Genomic DNA, 17,788 nt, shown 5'->3' with positions numbered 1-17,788 from the left:
TGATTGGGAACAAATTCTCGTTAACATTTCTGGGTTTTGGATTGCTATTCTGTACAATGGGACCAAAGATACGTGTCCTGCTCACCAAAAAGTGAGATCAAAGGCAGGGATGTATGTGAAACACTTTGTGAATCATGAAACCACAAAAATTATTGGTGCCATTATTACTTCTCCTTCTTTTCCACCTTCCTCTGAGCTTTCCCATTCGTTTTCAAGCAAGTATCTAACTGAAAGCAGCCAGATGAGGGACTTAGTCATCTACTGCTCCCTGGTGGCTCCTGATGGAGACCTGGGAGGGTGAAAATAGGATTATTATTCTTCTGACCTGTGTGCCTGCATCCCAGCCCGGTGCTGAGCAGGCTGCTGGCAGAGATGAAGTAAACAACTCGTGCCCTTGCCTTCAGCTTGAACCCTGGGTTCATTTGATCTTTAAGACTTGCTTTAATGAGAACAGAAGAGAGGTATAAAAGCAAGCTTTGGAAAGGATCCCCCACATGGCTCACAGTTGTCTGCTTTCATCCTCTTGGCAACATTTCATTGGATTAGTAGTGCAATTTAGAGTTTCTTTTTTCCTTTTAAAAATAGCTACTTACATTTTAAAATTAAATGAAAAGCTATCAATTGAAATGAACTAATTTCAATTTTACAAAAATGATTTGTTTCGGCCCCCCCAGGCCGCCAGCTTGCTGTGATAATCTTTCCACCAGAATTCCAGCAGAGCGCACAGCTGACTAATTTTTCTTAGGGAAAGAGAAAGGTTTTTTTCCCCCAACAAGCAAAAAGTCTTTAAAAATTAAAGTCTAGTTTGAGTTGAAATTGCTGAACCTAGGTCAGTACCCCCTGCTCAAAGGAAGCAATTATTAAAAATTAGTGAATTGGTTTTGGAAATGCTAAAGAAAGATCACTAGAAGCTGAACTTTTCCCACTGCCAAAATAGTCTTATGGACTAGGAGGAGGTTGTTAGCAATCCTCCTCCTGATCAGCCTTTGAATTGAGTGGAGGTGGTATGGGGTGCTTTATTAACGGGGCCAGCACTCTTCTCTAAAATATATCCTTCTCGTCTCTCCCTACACCTTCTTGCCAATTACATTCTCATTCTTGGAAAGCTCTGTTGTCATATCGATTATTCCCTGGACCTCTCATATACACCACATATCTTAGTACAGTCATAAAATGGACTATCTCCCAGTACTTTTACCTCCTGGATCACCACCTCATCCTTTTACCGAACTATTCAGCCATCCTTGGGACCTACTACTTTTGCTTTCTCCCCAGTCCCTCTGTTTATCAGTCCCTCTGTGCCTTTACTTATCTCCCCATTAATCCTGAATTCTTTCAACTCAGTCACTCCTACACAGCTCTCCCTAAGGCAAAGGGACTGCCCTCCTTTGGTGAAGAGAGCTCTGGGACAAATTATATCATTTTTCTGAATCCCAGTGCCATCCATTAAATGGAGAAAATAATTGTTACTTCATAGGATTGTTGTAGACTAATGGAGACAATGCATGAAAAGTGTGCAGCACAGTGCCTAGTGCTTGGCAAACTCATCTGTTCTTCTTTTAACAAGAATAGAAGGGAGGTGTAAGAATGATTATCATCATCATCATCACCACCAGAAATGACATTTCTTTTAAACCTTCCTTTGTATTCACTACCTCAATCCTTATCCTACAATCGTCACTTACTTTTTTACTTAACTATGTGTGCTAAGTAAATTTTCACACAATTAAAGATAAATGGAAATATATATATTATACCCATTACTGAGGTTTAACAATTAACATGTTGTCATTGCTTCATCTATGTATTTTTATTGATTTTTTTAAAAAAAGTATATTACGGACATCACGACATATCTTCCTTAAATACTTCAGCAGGTCTCTAAAAGGTAGGAACATTCTCCTGTGTACACATAATATCATTATGTCAATCTTAAATTTTAATTTACTACCGGGATTTGCTAAAACCATCTTTATAGAGTTCTGTGACCTCGTTTATCTTGAGCCTGTACTACTGTGCTGCATATAAACTAATAAAAAGAGGTGAGCCCTTAGAAAGAAAGACAGACATTCAGAGGAATAAACCTAGGTTCACTGAAAACAAATCATGACAAAAATTCCATTTTTAATTCTGAAAGGACTCCTAATAAATCAAGAAACTGTCATGACCAGAGTGGCTGGGAGAAGACACATTTCCATTGGTCATTCACAGAAGACTGCAGTCCCTGTGAGGCTGGGAGGATATATTGATAAAATTCATGGGCTTCATTCTTACAGATCTTGAATTCAATTTCTAATTATATCCCTTTGTGTGTGTGGTATTTAACCTCTCAAAGTTTCTGTTTTGTCTGTAAATGGAAATAAATAGAGTAACTACCTGTTTAGTCTCCCGAATTGAGGGCTGTTTCCTTATGCTGAAACACATGATATTTTTCTTTCATTTCAATAGCTTTGTGATGGAAATTGCAGGTAGAGGAAGAAATCAGTACAAAGGTTTCTTATTTCCTTTTTCCCCTATCCAGTGTATTGCCAGGTTATGTCTAGTGTTACCTGCCCATTCCTTGAAGGTGGGATTTTTCAGCTCTCCAAGTGGTCTCATATCCTAGGACTGGCAACAAACACTCGGATAACAGGAACCAACAGGAGAAGGTGATCTGTAATTTAAAATCAGGCTTCTGCAAGCATGGCTCACTGACCCTCAAAGATAGTGGTCATAAACTGTAGAGAGATTACAGACCCTTGGTGACATTTCATCACAGCTCTCTTTCCCCATTTCAGACATGGAGGGGGTTTTCTTCATATTTCTTTTAATGAAAGCAGAAAAAATGAGCAAGCATAGTTTTTAAAGGAAGAATGATGTGTAGACATTACTTTGCATCTTCACTGCCATGAGGCAACTTATCTGTGGGTCAAGGGAGACCCAGACCTTGGCCATCTTGGCTTAAGAAGAACAGCAAAATAATAATAATAATAATAATAATAATAATAAAAATACTATGTTCCTCATGAATGGAAAAACATCTTTCCATGACAGTAGGGCAGGGGTCCTCTAAGAGATTTTTCTGAGCTCCTCCCTAACATTATCTCACCCAGTTATAAAGAATGTGCATGAAATAAGACCATCCTTGTAAAACAATTAACATCTTCCCCAATACATTTAAAGCATTTGCAAAATGTTTATTTTGGTCCTACAGTCGGGATATGATTACAAAAGAACTAAGTTCATTTTAGTCCATAGGAAGCTGCCTGCCTCTAAGGAGAAAAGCTGTCCAAGGGACAATCTTCTGTGGAAGAAAGCAGCTCTTAACCAAGATACAATTTGGCAAGGGTCTCAGCCTTCAGAACCACAGGTCTTTGGAAGCTTGGTGCAATGGGAAGAATAGGAGTTTTATAGCCTGTTATGGGCTGAATTGTTTCCTCATCTCCAAAATTCATATTGGAGCCCTTCATGTTGAAGCCCTACTCCCAGTACTTCAGAAGGCAAATGTATTTAGACATAAGGCCTTAACGAGATGAGTAAGTTAAATTCTGGCTGTTTGGGCAGTCCTAATCCAATCTGGCAGTGTCCTTATGAGAAGAGGAAATTTGGACATACAAAAGGATACAAGGACAAATGTAAAAAAAAAAAAAATCCCTGCAAAGGCCATGTGAGGACACAGTGAGAAGGCGGCCATCTGCAAGCCAAGGAGAGAGGTCTTAGCTAAGAGAGACCAAATTTGTCAACAACTTGACCTTGGCCTTTCAGCCTCCAGAACTGCAAGACAATGACTTCCTGATGTTTAAGCCACTCAGTTTGTGGTATTTTGTTATGGTAGCCCTAGCAGACTAATTCATAGTCACAGAGACCTGGGCTCAACTCCTACATCTCCACTTAACAGCGCTTTCATATTATACTAATATAAGTATAGTGCGTACTCTCTCTGCTTCAGTTTCCTAAACTAGAAAGTTGAGATAGTTACATTTTTCTTACGGAGTTGCTTGAAGATTAAACGATATTATGGATGGCAAATTTCACAGAGGATACCTGTGCATTGAGTGTGCCCTTAATGATCCACTAAATGTTGAGTGTATAGTGGGGATCTCTTGCTTTTACCTTCCTGGTATCGTCTTCTGTGCTTCTAGTACCGCTCCCACAAATTTCCATAGGAAACCACGCTTGCTTATTCTACGTCCATGTGTTTTAAACCTAACCCACAGTGATTGGTTCAGCAATGGACATGTGACTCACCAAGAGCCAGTGAGTCTCAATTCGTAGATAAGTCTCCTCAACAACTCAAGCAGTTATCACTTTCAAAAATGGAGACTTGCTCTTACTGCAAGGGTTGCAGAGAGGATAAACTACTATTGAAATATCTGAATCTATTTGACCACCACGAAGGGAGAAGCTTCTTTAAAGTGAAGTCATTATTGAGGAAAGCAGAAGCAAGGTATGAAGACTGAGTCCTGAGCACCTCACTCCGGACTGGATATAGTGCAGCTTGAATACCTCCCTGTTACATGAGTCTATGAATTCCCCTTCTCTCCTCTGTTTGCTTGTTTGACTAACCAGTTTAAGTTTACTTCCTTACTAATGTAAGGAAACTTATATTATGTGTCTACTAGACACAGATCAGGAAAAAAGGGCCTTCCTATGAGGAAATCAAAACCTCAGGAGAAGATAGGCATGTAAGCATATAATTAGTGTGATAAATGCTAGAAGAGGAGCTGTTATGGGAGCACAATGGAGGAAACACCTGCCTTTACCTGCTTACACCTGAAACTCTCCCCTATTCTTTCTCCGGAAGAAATGGGATCCCTTGCACTGGGCTCCACCAGAATAAATTTATAACTTAAGTGAAAAAGAAAATAAGATAAAATACAAATTTGTCATTATATGAGGGCAGGCTGTTACTACACTGTTCTCATCAATAAAAGTTCATGTGGATTTTTATTTTCCATCCAAACCATGCATCCTATGGGTTCCGCTCACATGTCACATCCTTTCCCCAGGAGTCTTCCTGATACAGACTTTCTTGCTGCCATCTCCCTCTTTAACTGTCAGGATCATCTCATTTTCTGAAGGGAACACCCCTCCTACTTCAAAGCATCCACCACACTGTGTCACGTGATGGGACAGGTCAGGGATATGCACTATTTTCTCTGTATCCCTAGCACTTGGCACAGCATCTCAGATGTAATGGGTGCTTTCTCAACAAAGGTTTTCAAAAGAAAGGGAATAACACCCTTAAAGTTAAGACAGAGAAATGTGAGCTTAATGAGAATACAGTTAAATAAATTAGTAATTGATTGAAATGTCATTCTCTCAAATGGCTGATTAATGAATTGACTGGAGTCAGCTGAGAAAGGTCTGTGTGATGGCTCGTAATCTAGGAAGGCATCCAGACTGGCTCTACTACTCTCTCCACCCCATATTTTTTTTCCCCTCTTCTTTTTTTTTAAGTTTATTCATTTATCTTGAGAGAGAGAAAGAGAGTAAGTGCGTGCACATAAGCGGGGTAGAGGCAGAGAGAGAGGGGAAGAGAGAGAATCCCAAGAGGCTGAACTCATGAACCATGAGATCATGACCTGAGCTGAAATCAAGAGTCAGATGCCCAACCGACTGAGACACCCAGGCATCCCTGTTCCCTCTTCTAATTTTCCCATGTCTCCCAGTGTTGCCACCATGCTCTAATCTCCCAGGCTCAGTACCCAGATTGGCTTTGGCTATTCCTCCTTCCTAACTTCCACCTTGATTCTTACTTTTTCTCACATGTGTCCTTTCTTTTTCTTCCTAACACTACTGCCATCATTCTACCCCTTCCCGTCCTCATATAATCCTTATTCCTTGTGGGTGGTCCCCAAATGGTCTGCATGGTGTTTTATTCACCAGTGACTCCAAGGGCCTAGAATAGTGTCTATTCAATGAATAATTGTTTAAATACTGGTTTCCTTAGATCTGAACTTCACTTTTTCAAACCATCTTGCAGACTAATCTTTATAAAATAGCATTTTCATTATAAAACTGCCCCATTCAAAACATTTCAGCAGCTCCTCTGTGTTTATAGGCCAAGCCCAAACTAGTTAGTCTAGCATTTGGACTTTCACAGACTGGCATCGGTGGAAATTTCTGGTGTTATTTTCTGTCATTGAGTTGCATAACCTTCTATTCCTGTTCAACTTGGTTATTCATTTTTTTTATTAAAATGTCTTTCAATTCATGCCTCCATTGAGTGCCACACACTTTTCTCTCTGTTTGAAGTTCGTCTCTTCAGGGGAAAAAAACACAGACGCCATAAAAGAAAAGAAAAACGTATATGACCATATGAGAAATTAAAAGTTTTTATATGATAAAAGATGCCTCGTAAATATATACAGTTTATAAACAAATATATGACAGACAAGGGAAAAAAATCAAGCACTAAGATACAGAAAATGATTAATATTCTTAACATGCAAAAAGGTTTTGCAAAAAGATAATAAGTGAAATAAAAAGATGATCTAAAAATATAAGTAATAAATGGTAGATGAAAAGTGCCCATACTCACTATTAGTCATAACAATAGTACATATGGAAATGTCTTTATTGTACTTTGCCTTTAGATTTAGTAATTATCTAAAAAGACTAGTAGCATCAAACGATGCCACAGATGCAGAGAGCACTCAGTCATTGCTTCTGGCAACATCAATTGCTACACCATTTCTGGAAGCTAGTCTGTCAATAAGGTTTAAAATAAAGAATCCAAACCATCTATTTTACCTTAGGGAACCTATTTTATGGGAATAACTGTAAGAACTAAAAACTACTTGTAAGAACGTGTGTGTGTGTGTGTATTTACGTATATGAAAACACTTGTTTGCTGTGGCAAAAACAAAAACCATAAACAATCTGAAAGTTTGTCATCATGGAACTGATGAAAATACAAGAAGAAATACTGTGCAGTTACTAAAAATAATGAGTTAGAGCGAGGCCTCTGGAGAAAGCAAGAGCTCCATGTTATAGTATATAAAGAATGTCTCTTGGAGAGTCACATGCATATGATCTTACTTAGAAGAAAGAATAATAAACAGAAAAAATATAGAGAAAAGTGCCAATACCAAGCTCTTAATGATGATTACATGGGAGAAGTGGGTCTGGAAAAGGAAGAGTGACAGTGAAATGTGAAATCATTAGTTTTTTCTTTACACATCTTTATTCTGCATATATTTATGCATGCTATATGTTTAACAAGCATAAAATACTCTTTCAATTTAAAAAATAAATCATTAATAATATAAAGAAACTATGGCCCTTCTCTCCTTTGTAAATTTTACCCATCAGTCTGTCTCAAATTCTAAATTCTCTGAATTTATTGATAGAATTATTTCCTTGGTAATTCACCATCTGCTTCCCTGTTACTACTCTATAATTGCTGCCTTGGAGTATTATTTTAAAATGCACTGTTATTTAACTTTTTGTATTAATGTCAACTCCTTAACTGGAGGGTAAGTTCCTTGTGATGAGGGCAGATATTTTACACTTTGTTCTCAAGAGCTGTTCAAAACTTCACAATTTGCTCACTCATTCTTGAACAAATATTTATTGAGTCTCTACTAACTACTAAGTCCTGTGTTGAGTCCTAGGCATACGGCACGGTCTCAGACTAGACATGATCTAAGCCTAAAAGTTTGGTTGGAAGGAGACACCAAACAAGGTCTTCTAAATGTCATGAGTATTACGAAAGGGAAATTGTCATGTGTGTTGTTGGCACCTAACAGGGTGCGATTTTGAAAAGATCGGTGATATGGGAGTAAGGAGATTTGGCTTTTATTCAACTCTACTGCTCTCTCCTCAGATGACAAGATAATGTGTCAAATAAGGAAACAGAAAAGAAGTGCTTTTTCTATACTAATATGCTAAGTAATGCAAGGAAATAACATATATAAGGACATATAATTACGTCATCTAATAACAATATCAATGTCAGTAATGATAACAACTGTGTTTACTGGGGGCTTCCTGTGATCCAACCCAGGTTGTTGACGTGCATGACCATGATATCAACCAGTTCTCTTATTGTGCCCCATCAGTTTCAGAGACTGAAAACTTTATTCCTCCTTCAGCTCTTTCCTGTGTGACCTGGCAAAGAAAAGTGAAGATTTCAAATATCCTGCAATATTTCCTACTTGGATTATAAAGCACCTCCTCTTGTTTTCAGGTTTACTTGGTTTAAAAAGAATTACTACTTGGAACCTCCAAGTCTTTTGTAGTCACTGCATGTCTGAGTAACAGGAAGAAAAAAACCCAACAACAACTAACATTGTACTTAATGAAAAATACAATATCAAGGTTTGTTGGGCAGGTTTCTCCTGCCTGCACATATCATTCACTATTAAAATTCATTCACAGCCATGTTAGTAGAAACAAATGCAAGGAGAAATCCCATCCATCCAGGACTAAGTGGCGAGTGCTTTTGCAATGCAGTGCGGTAGTTAGGAGTGGAAGATCTGGGATCTAAGGGCTCAGTTCAAGTCCTGGATCCATCACTGGCTCACTGGCAACCCACTTAAATTGTACAAGTCTAAGTTGTTTATAAATCAGAGTAATGAAATATCTCCCTCACAGTGTTGTTGAGGGGAGTAATGTGATAATTCACACGAAGGGTCAAATGGCGCCTGGAATGAGGTGAGCACTGGAGAAATTTATAACAGTATCATCCAATAGCCACCTAGAATTTCTAGCCAGTAGAAATTAGAGGGATGCAAAGAAGAGGCCAAGGGCAAGCAGTGCCTCTTTTAGCCCGTTCCTTGGCTGTGCAGATTTGCAACTCCCTGGCTGAAGTGTATTTTTGCTTCCAGAGATTTATGCCACTGGCATTGAAACGTTCACAACACTCTGTAGATGTAACATACAACATTCTGTCTAAAATTCTTTTCAGTACAAAGTGGGGCCGAAACTAATTTGAAGAAAAAGAGTAGCATTGTAAGTAATAACTGTGCGATTATATCCCAGCATCCCAATCCATGGGCATCCCACCTATCTGTGAGAATGGCGGTATCCTCCTCCCTGATGATTCCCCTAAATGAGACAAGTCACAAAAACCATGAGTCAAGACAAATAGTGTGATTTGTTTTTGTAGAGAAGAAATGCCTAAAAAATGTTTGCGATATCTATTTTCAACTGTCTGCTGGACTTTTCCATCTGAATGTCCAGAGGCAGCCCAAACTGTTTAGAACTCATTATAACCTGCCAGTTTTGCTTCTGAAATCTCTCTTTAATCTCCCCCTCTCTTCTTATCCCAACAGCCCTCATTAATCTCTTGCTTTTAGTTCATATCCCACTGGGAGCTTCTCACATCCTTCAGTGTTTCAGTCTACCTTCAACCTTGCCAAGAGATTCATCTACCTGAAAAAAAAATCTAAGTTGCTTCATTCTCCTACTCAGACTTCCAATGGCTCTTCTGGTTTAAACTATCATTTGGCTAGTCAGACCTGATACAATCTTACAACTTCTACAAAATAGCATGAAAACTGAAAAAAGAAAAAAAAAGAAGAAAGAAAACCCAAGGTATAATGAAAATTAGGTTAACAAAATGTAATGAGCTTCCATTTACAATGAAGCCATTGGAGCTGGAATAGGGAAAACATTCTGTGCTCTACTTTATTAAAAGATTGATTTTAATAAAAGGAGATGGAATAACACTTAGTTTCTCCTCGAGTGGACACCCCTGTTCCAAGAGTAAGTTGCCACTGACCAGAAAATTAAGTCAATAACTTTGTTGCATTAGTGATGCATTTTGACATGGCAGAGTACTATACCCTAACCTCCCACACCCACCCATGTTTCTAAATCCAAAAAGTAAGATAGGAAGGAATACAGGAGAACAGGGAGTAAGAGTGATGCATTTGGGAGATTCAGTTCTCAATAGAAAAGCCTTATAGGCAGGTGCAGAAACACCCTGGCATCAATGAATGCTGAGCGTTTTAATTTTGCATACACTCATCTGTGCAGAGTTAAAATGTTAGAGAATCAGGAAGAGGGAGCAGGAGAAAGTTCCACATTGGCATGATTGGGTCACCTTCAAAACATACTAACATGATATTTCCTCCTTTGATCATGAGGAGACAAAATATAGACACAGTTGAGATAGGGAGAGAGAGAGAGAGAGAGAGAGAGAGAGAGAGAGAGAGAGAGAGAGAAAGAGAAAGAGAGAGAGAGAGATTAATCAAAATGTCGAGTCCATTCTAATTTGAAAAATAAAATGTTATCTTAATGGTCCTCTAACCTAGGAAAGTAGGTCATCTCCCTTGCTTTTGCACACTCTATGTGAGTATTATTTCAGTGTATTTGGTCTGTGTCTATGGACTAGTACTGACTTTACCTTAAGATCACTGGCCCAGCCTTACTCTTCAAGTGCTAGGGTAACACTGATAAATGCATTCCAGAGAACTTCCTTTGTAATATGTCAAAGTCCCTCCATCTCTTTGGGGACTTTCGCTTTGGTCTAGAGCATATTGTCTTACTTGCTTACTTACTAGAGCATATTGTCCATCTCCCATTGGACATAAGGGTCTGTTTGGTCACAGAACATGTGGTCTGAGGAGTGGGTGGGGTGGGGAACTTTGGTGCTGCCTGTCAAAATCTTTTTCTAGATTTTTGTTCATCTCAAGCCAGGCAGAGCAACATCATTTAAACTATTTTTGACTGTACTCAAGACTGCAGTGTCTGCACATACAGTCACCCCTGGGTGATAGCAAATAAATGACCCTCAGAAGGGTCACAGGCAAGAGTAGTGTGCTTTAGTTTCTTCTCTTTAAATAGGAATAATGATTCCTGTAGTATGTCACTACAGCCAATGAAAAATAATTGATAAACCTTTGTAAATTCTAAAGACTCGTATTCGTATACTTTATTTAACAGATACCAGTATTTTCAAGTGGCCACAAGAGACGTGAGACGATGGTTCTAGAGTTTTCAAATCAAGAATGATTACAGTAAATAATTTGCAAACAATTACATTGTTTAGCCGCTACTTCACTTGAGCCTTTGAGTGTCGTATTTTCACTGCACATATTTGTAGCAGAGAACGTTGCAAACGAATTTTGTGAAAGTATAGAATATTGCAGATCAAGTATGTGGTGCAAAAACCAGCCAGACTGGTTATAGGTTGGAATATCCTGAAAATATGCGAAAAGGCCAAAACACACCATTTCTAACAGAAGTATATCCCATAAACATAAAAAAAGAGTGAGAGACTTAAGTTTGTATCTGGCCTACGTATATGGTCAAGATCCAAGGAGAACAAACCTGCCGGCCTGGGTCATGGGAAAACATTCCTTAAAGGAAGAAAAAAAGACCCCCAACACAAGAAACACATTCCTGTTTTCTCTCGAGTTTTGCTAATCCACGGTTTTCTAATATTTAAAGAGTCCTTGTCTATGTGAGAGACAGTGCTAAGTGCTTTGTGTGGCTTAACTCATTTCTCCTCACCACTAATAGTGTGAGTACACTATTATCATCCCATCTTTTCTTACTGGAAAGAAAACTGACTTTTGGTTTTGTGGGTTTTAACTCATTTAATCCCATCCCATCCATAGGGGCATTTACACTATTGTTATTCCTATTTAATGGATAAAGATTACCAGGCTCAGTTGGAGAACTGCCAACTGCGGAAAGAAGGCAACATTAGTGAAGGGTAAGGGTGGTCTCAAGTTTGTGAGCTCCTGATGAACAAGAGTGGACTTTGCCTTGGGGCTACACTAGGCAGGAAATTGCAGCCACCTGCGGAAGACGGTGGCATTTCCTGGGTGGTTTCTATTCATAGAGCCAACTTTACAGTCTGTGAGCCTTTTGTCAGGATGGGGGAAAGAAGCAGCTTATGGTGGCTGGTAATCGAAAATGGAAGCTAATGGCAAAAAGGAGGATGATTAAGCTGTATGCCGAACATGTTTTAATTTTCAAATGAAGTATTTGACATGGACAATGTCATTATCTCCATTTTAAAAATGAAGGCCCTGAGGCTTGAAGGTCTCGTGAGCAGGTAAGTAGTGGAGCTCAAATTCAAAGTCCACGATCTTTACCAACATGCAGGTGCCTACTACTGTGGCCCTAGCAGTGACAAATAGGTGGTCAAGTTACTGTGCAAGAGAGTTGGGGAAAGAGGGGGCATGAGTAAAGGACACATCCTTATTAAAACGAAACAAGCTAATTTTTTTAAATCATTGTCATTCAGGGCCTCCTGACTCGTCTTTGCCCACATTTTGATTGACTGGAGTTTTACTCTTCTTTTTCTGGTTTAACCTTGAAGTACTTTCTTGGTATCTATCCAAAAGGAAAAGGAGAGGAAAAATCGTTCAGAACAACCTGGCCAAACCACTTAAAATTTTGGTTTGTCTTTAGGCGTAGAATGCATATTAAAACTCTCAATGAAAGAATCTAGTGAATTAATGCCGTTAACATAAAGGTCTTGGGAAAATACCTACTTGCTTAACCTCTCTGATAAAGTCACCAGAAAGAAATTAGCAACTTAATTTATATCAAGGTGACCGAGTTAAAACAATTCTGTACCATGTTTATACATTGACCTCACAGAACTCCTTTTCTAATGTTAATTTATAAAACTAAGGGAAGGATCATTTCATGCTTAATGAGAATGACAAAATGTGAGGATGATGATATAACATGGTAGAATGGAACAATGACTGGCCTGACAAATGGAATATGAGTTCCAGTTCTAGCCCTGCCACCAATTAACCACTGTGTGACCTAGACCAAGTTATTCTACCTCTCTGGGCTTCAGCTTTAACGAATGTAAAATTTGTAATTTGGGATGAAACCAAATTACCTCTGATAGCTACATTACAGGTAGTGAGACTTCCAATTTGGCTGTGAAAGTGATCCTGACATTTCTGGGCATATTTGGCCATCCGTCTGGGGAAGCCACAAGAAGGCTTGTTTGCACTAGAGACTGAGAAGATTCCCGGAAACAACTCGAGTTTGTGCCAATTACCAGGACCAGAAAATGAAGGGTATCAGGTAGGGCCTCCTGTGAAAATGGCATTTGAGCTAAAACCTGCATGAGGAGAAGGAACTATCTTTGGGAAAATCTGGACTGGGGTAAAGTTGGGCCAGACAGAGGGGAGCATTGAGTACAAAGGTTCTGGATTAAGAATGAGAGACAAAGCAACGGCGCCTGAAGCAGACTACAGGTGAAGAAGCAGTTTCATGTGGTACAAGTCGGGAGAAGCCAGATGGATCGCAAAGGAACTTTTAGGCCACACACACAAAGGTCATTGAAAAGCAAAAATCTCCGAAAGAAAAGAAAACTAATGGAAGCCAACATAAGCTGTTAGGCAAAATACCTTTAATTTCCAAGCAAACTAATAAGGTAATGGAGTTGATTATCAAAGGGGAGGCAATCATTATTTTCAGCATATACTGGTACAATGTTGAGCTGTGACGTTGCATGAACACTGTGTTCTTAGGCATTCTTGCATCCATTTCTTACCAGCAAGGGTCAGTGGAATATACTTCCAAATCTGATTCTAATAGAAAACAGTGGGGGTGCCTGGGTGGCTCAGTCGGTTGGGCGTCCAACTTCGGCTCAGGTCATGATCTCGTGGTCCATGAGTTTGAGCCCTGCGTGGGGCTCTGTGCTGACAGCTCAGAGCCTGGAGCCTGTTTCAGATTCTGTGTCTCCCTCTCTCTCTGACCCTCCCCCGTTCATGCTCTGTCTCTCTCTGTCTCAAAAATAAATCAATGGTAAAGAAATTAACAGAAACCAGCAGATGTCATGGAATGGCACTGGACCCAGAGCCAGACGCCCAGGGCTAAAGTTCAAATTGCATATCTGTTCTGTAAGTATGTGAAAGAGTTTGAGAGTTCCTCTTGGCCTCATTGAGATTGTTTCCTTATCTTTAAGTTTAAAGTAATTGCTACCACTTAGGGAAATTGTGAGAATTAAACAAGATAATCTACTTGAAAATACTTTGGAAATTGTGAATCATCACTCAAATATTTATTGTTTTACATTTCTTTTTAACATTTCTTGTTAAAATTTATCACCCCTGCTGTTTTCAATTAAAACCACTAGAGGTCAGACTTTTACACGAATTGTTTAAAGAAACAACATAGGTGGGAAAGAAAGAACATTTTCTGGCCGAACAGCATACAATAGTAAACTTAAGGCACAGAAAGAAAAGATGACTTTCAACAAAGAAGTTTTGATAATTGGAACAATGCTTATTCCCAAAATTGTTACTCAACAGACTTAGATAAACAGGGAGAGGAAGGAAAGATAAGTAGAATTTAATTATCTATTTATGATGTCTACATGGCTTAAAGTTTACATTGTTTACCTTATATTATTCTTCAAACAGTTCTCTGATGAAGCTCACTTTGCAAATAAAGAAACTAAAAACTCAATAGGTGTAATAACATACTGAAGATCAGATTGAATTCAATGTCTTTCTTACCACCAAGTCATGCTCAGGAAATAATGCAGTAAAAAATGATCAGTGTATGTTGGAAAACATATTATATGACACATTAGCATTACTGGTTTTCCACGTACAACTCTAAATGATGTATTTAGCTCCCAGTCTCCCAAATGAATTTAGGGAAAACTCCTTTTAATGTTTCTCAGGGTATCTAGAGAAGTTTCTGCGTGCTATACTAGTGACTATGGTATTGACATGATTAGCCTTGAAGAAAAATATAGACCAGCTTGCTCGTAGGAAGATATATTGAACAGAAGCAATAGTTCAGTCCTTTAAGATGTTTCTTTATCCATCAGGCTTGTTTCTTTATTTTTCTTTTTTTCTTCCTTCCTTCCTTCCTTCCTTCCTTCCTTCCTTCCTTCCTTCCTTCTTTTGTGGAAATAAATATGCAAATCTGCCTTGTTGGGAGGGGAGGAGCTATGCTCACTTTCACTAAGGAATGAGGTAGGGTAGTTGGCAGTTTACATCTTGAGAGAAGACAAAAACTAAGTCCTGTTTTTCCCTGTAAGCACAGCATCCAGCACAGTGCCTCGAGTGGCAGAAAGGCAGGGATGAACATGTATAAGTTGCTCCATGTGTGTGCATACAGGCAATTTGCAAAGAGAAAATGAATTAATTGAGCCCTGAGTCCAAGAGTTTGCAATCTGATAGCTTGAAATGCAGACACGTTCTAGGACAAGTGCTTTCATTTGAAACCTTTAGTATCTAACATGAGGCCTGAGATGTCGTAGGTATTCAGTACGTTCCAGAATTGGGGAATCTCTTTTATTTATTTATTTATTTATTTATTATTATTATTTTTTTAATTTTCTTTAACATTTATTTATTTTTGAGACAGAGAGAGAGCATGAACAGAGGAGGGTCAGAGAAAAAGGGAGACACAGAATCTGAAACAGGCTCCAGGCTCTGAGCTGTCAGCACAGAGCTGGACACGGGGCTCGAACCCACGGACCTCGAGATCATGACCTGAGCCGAAGTCGGACGCTCAACCGACTGAGCCACCCAGGCGCCCCTGGGGAATCTCTTTTATAAGAAGGGACTTAAAATTCATTTTAATGCGAAGTCCCCAGGCTCTGGGAAAAGAAGAAGACATCATACCAGGTCCCTAATAGACTTAGTTCTGGAACCCAGGGTTCTAGAGGGCTCCTTTCCAAGTATCTCCACCCAGGAAGACTTACTTCTTCATTCTGTCATATTTTTGCTTGTAATCATCTCATAATTTCTACAAGGCTCAGGAAGAGAGTGAAGAAGATTTACATTGTTTGAAATCTTAGCAAGGTTTCTAGGAGGAAGGGGGAAATTTTGCATTAAGAAATGAGGGTAAGAAGACCATGGCAAATAGGCTGCTGCTATGCAATAAATATTAATTGCCCTCCGTCCCTCCTAAATTTTTTCTCTACTGTTCATGACACTGATGTATGTTATTGAATGCATCTATTATGCCTAAAACAATGCTTGGAACTTAATAGGTACTCAATATATGTTGGCTGATTGGAATAAATAGAATTGTTGAATAGGAATCCATTATATTTTGGATATTATTTTGGCAGAGCTTTGCCCATTCTTCTTATAGCTTGAACATTGTAGTTTCTCTGCAAGGAAAATTGTTCAACAGTGCTATTCTCAAATGGACTCTCCCATTTGCAGGAACAAAGAAAACTTAATTTTCAGCATTTTCCATGAGAGCCCAGGAATGGCACAAAGTTTCTTATACTCTTGATGGAAAGGCCACTAATAGTTCTAAGTAAATACTTTTATTTCTAATCAAAACTTTCTTTTCTGAACATTTGCCCTCACATTATTCATTTATTCACCCAAGAAATTATTTGGAAGCCCCAAGGTCTCATTGTTCTTCCCTGCATTTATTTTATGGTATCAAAGGTTAAAGCTTGGATTGCAATCTTAGGAGGAAATTAATTCACTGATTAAGAAAAATGCACTTTAAGCAATACACATTTAAATAACAGACAAGCATAGGGCGATGTATTTCTGCTTCTTCTGAAAGACCCTTTTTTTCTGCTTAAAATTTTAAGCAGCTGCGATTCTTCCACCCTATAGCCTGGAGAAACATAGCAGGAATTACTAATAAGGGCACCGATCTACACTGCAGTGACCACTTTCAGAACAAAAGGGTCAGAACTGAAACCAGGAAAACAGCAGCATTTTTTATCAACCAGTTGCTTGAAGCACATTTAGACCTTGGCTCTACTTGAAAAAATTTTGCAATAGTCTATCCTCCTTCTACTGAAGGCACTTGGCCCCGAAGACTCCACTTTCAATGAAGAAATGTTCATTTATGTACTACCTGCAATCCTCAACAAAAATTTTCCTCCTCCTTGGAAGCCAGAACCCCACAAATTTATGAGATATATGAAATATTTAATTTTCTCTTTACTGAGCTTTTGCCTGGTAGCTTTACCAAAATCAGTACTGAGAAAGGCATTGGAATAGAGTACCCCAAGAATAGAGATGATCTTCAGGAAAGTATCCCTGAAAGACCAAAGTTGTGGCTTGTGTATCTTCCCCTGGAGCAGCACAGAGGAGGGAATTTTCCCCTGCCCTGGGCACATCCTGCCCCCTCCCCACATTCTCCTGCCTAACATGAAGGGAGGTTTTAAAATAAATAACAGGTTTTGCAAAATAGAAGGAAAGAAGGAGGAAGAGGGAGAAGAGAAAGTCATTGAGAGCTCCAGTAGGGTTGAGGGAGGAGAAAAGAGAGTTCGCTTATTATATATGAACATTTTGTTTTTCTTTCCTCACCTTTGGGTCCTGGTGCTATAGTGTGTGTGGCACAGACTTCAGTGGTAGGACGACTCTCCATGTCCAGACCCAGACTCTGAATTTGCAAAAGAAAAAGCACCAGAAGGATGAACTGCTTTCTTCCAAGTAGGGCTCCAAAGCCACTCATGGCTGTGGTTCTTCAAAAATGATTGCCCAGAAGTGCCAAACAAGCAGCTTTATTTTAAATAAAACTTGTGCTTTGGGGAAGAAGGTAGTGTATCTGGATCACACATTCCAAAAAGGGCTACAAAGACAAGAAGAAAGCATATCCTAGGTTGTTTATTTTCTCAGTGCTCCAAATGGACCATACATTATCCAGACTGTTTATTTTCAAGTGACAACAGTTTACTGAAAATTATCTCTGAGCTAAACACTCTAGTGTGCAGGTCAGTAGAAACAACCTAGAGAGCAGAGAGGATAGAGATGCCTTCTGCTCAGTACATGAGCTGACAACTTAATATCCTATGTTGCATTTATATGTTGGGTTCCAGAAGGATGGTGTCAGAGACTGCTTGAATCACCTGCATGACATGGAAGCACTATGCAGGGCTTTG

General features: G+C 39.0%; 1 protein-coding gene across 2 annotated transcripts in view; it reads right to left on the bottom strand.

The window, feature by feature from the left end:
- COLEC10 (collectin subfamily member 10) overlaps positions 1-17,490 on the bottom strand; it is a 39,278-nt gene extending 21,788 nt beyond the window's left edge. For both annotated transcript variants that reach the window (XM_058698903.1, XM_058698904.1), the window contains exon 1: positions 17,214-17,490. In XM_058698903.1, the coding sequence (XP_058554886.1) occupies positions 17,214-17,361 (148 nt within the window). In that variant the 5' untranslated portion in view covers positions 17,362-17,490. The remainder of the gene's footprint in view (positions 1-17,213) is intronic.
- Positions 17,491-17,788: the final 298 nt, after the last annotated feature.

Source organism: Neofelis nebulosa, chromosome 14, assembly GCF_028018385.1.
Source record: "Neofelis nebulosa isolate mNeoNeb1 chromosome 14, mNeoNeb1.pri, whole genome shotgun sequence".
NCBI lineage: Eukaryota > Metazoa > Chordata > Mammalia > Carnivora > Felidae > Neofelis > Neofelis nebulosa.
This window is presented reverse-complemented; position numbering and strand designations above follow the sequence as displayed.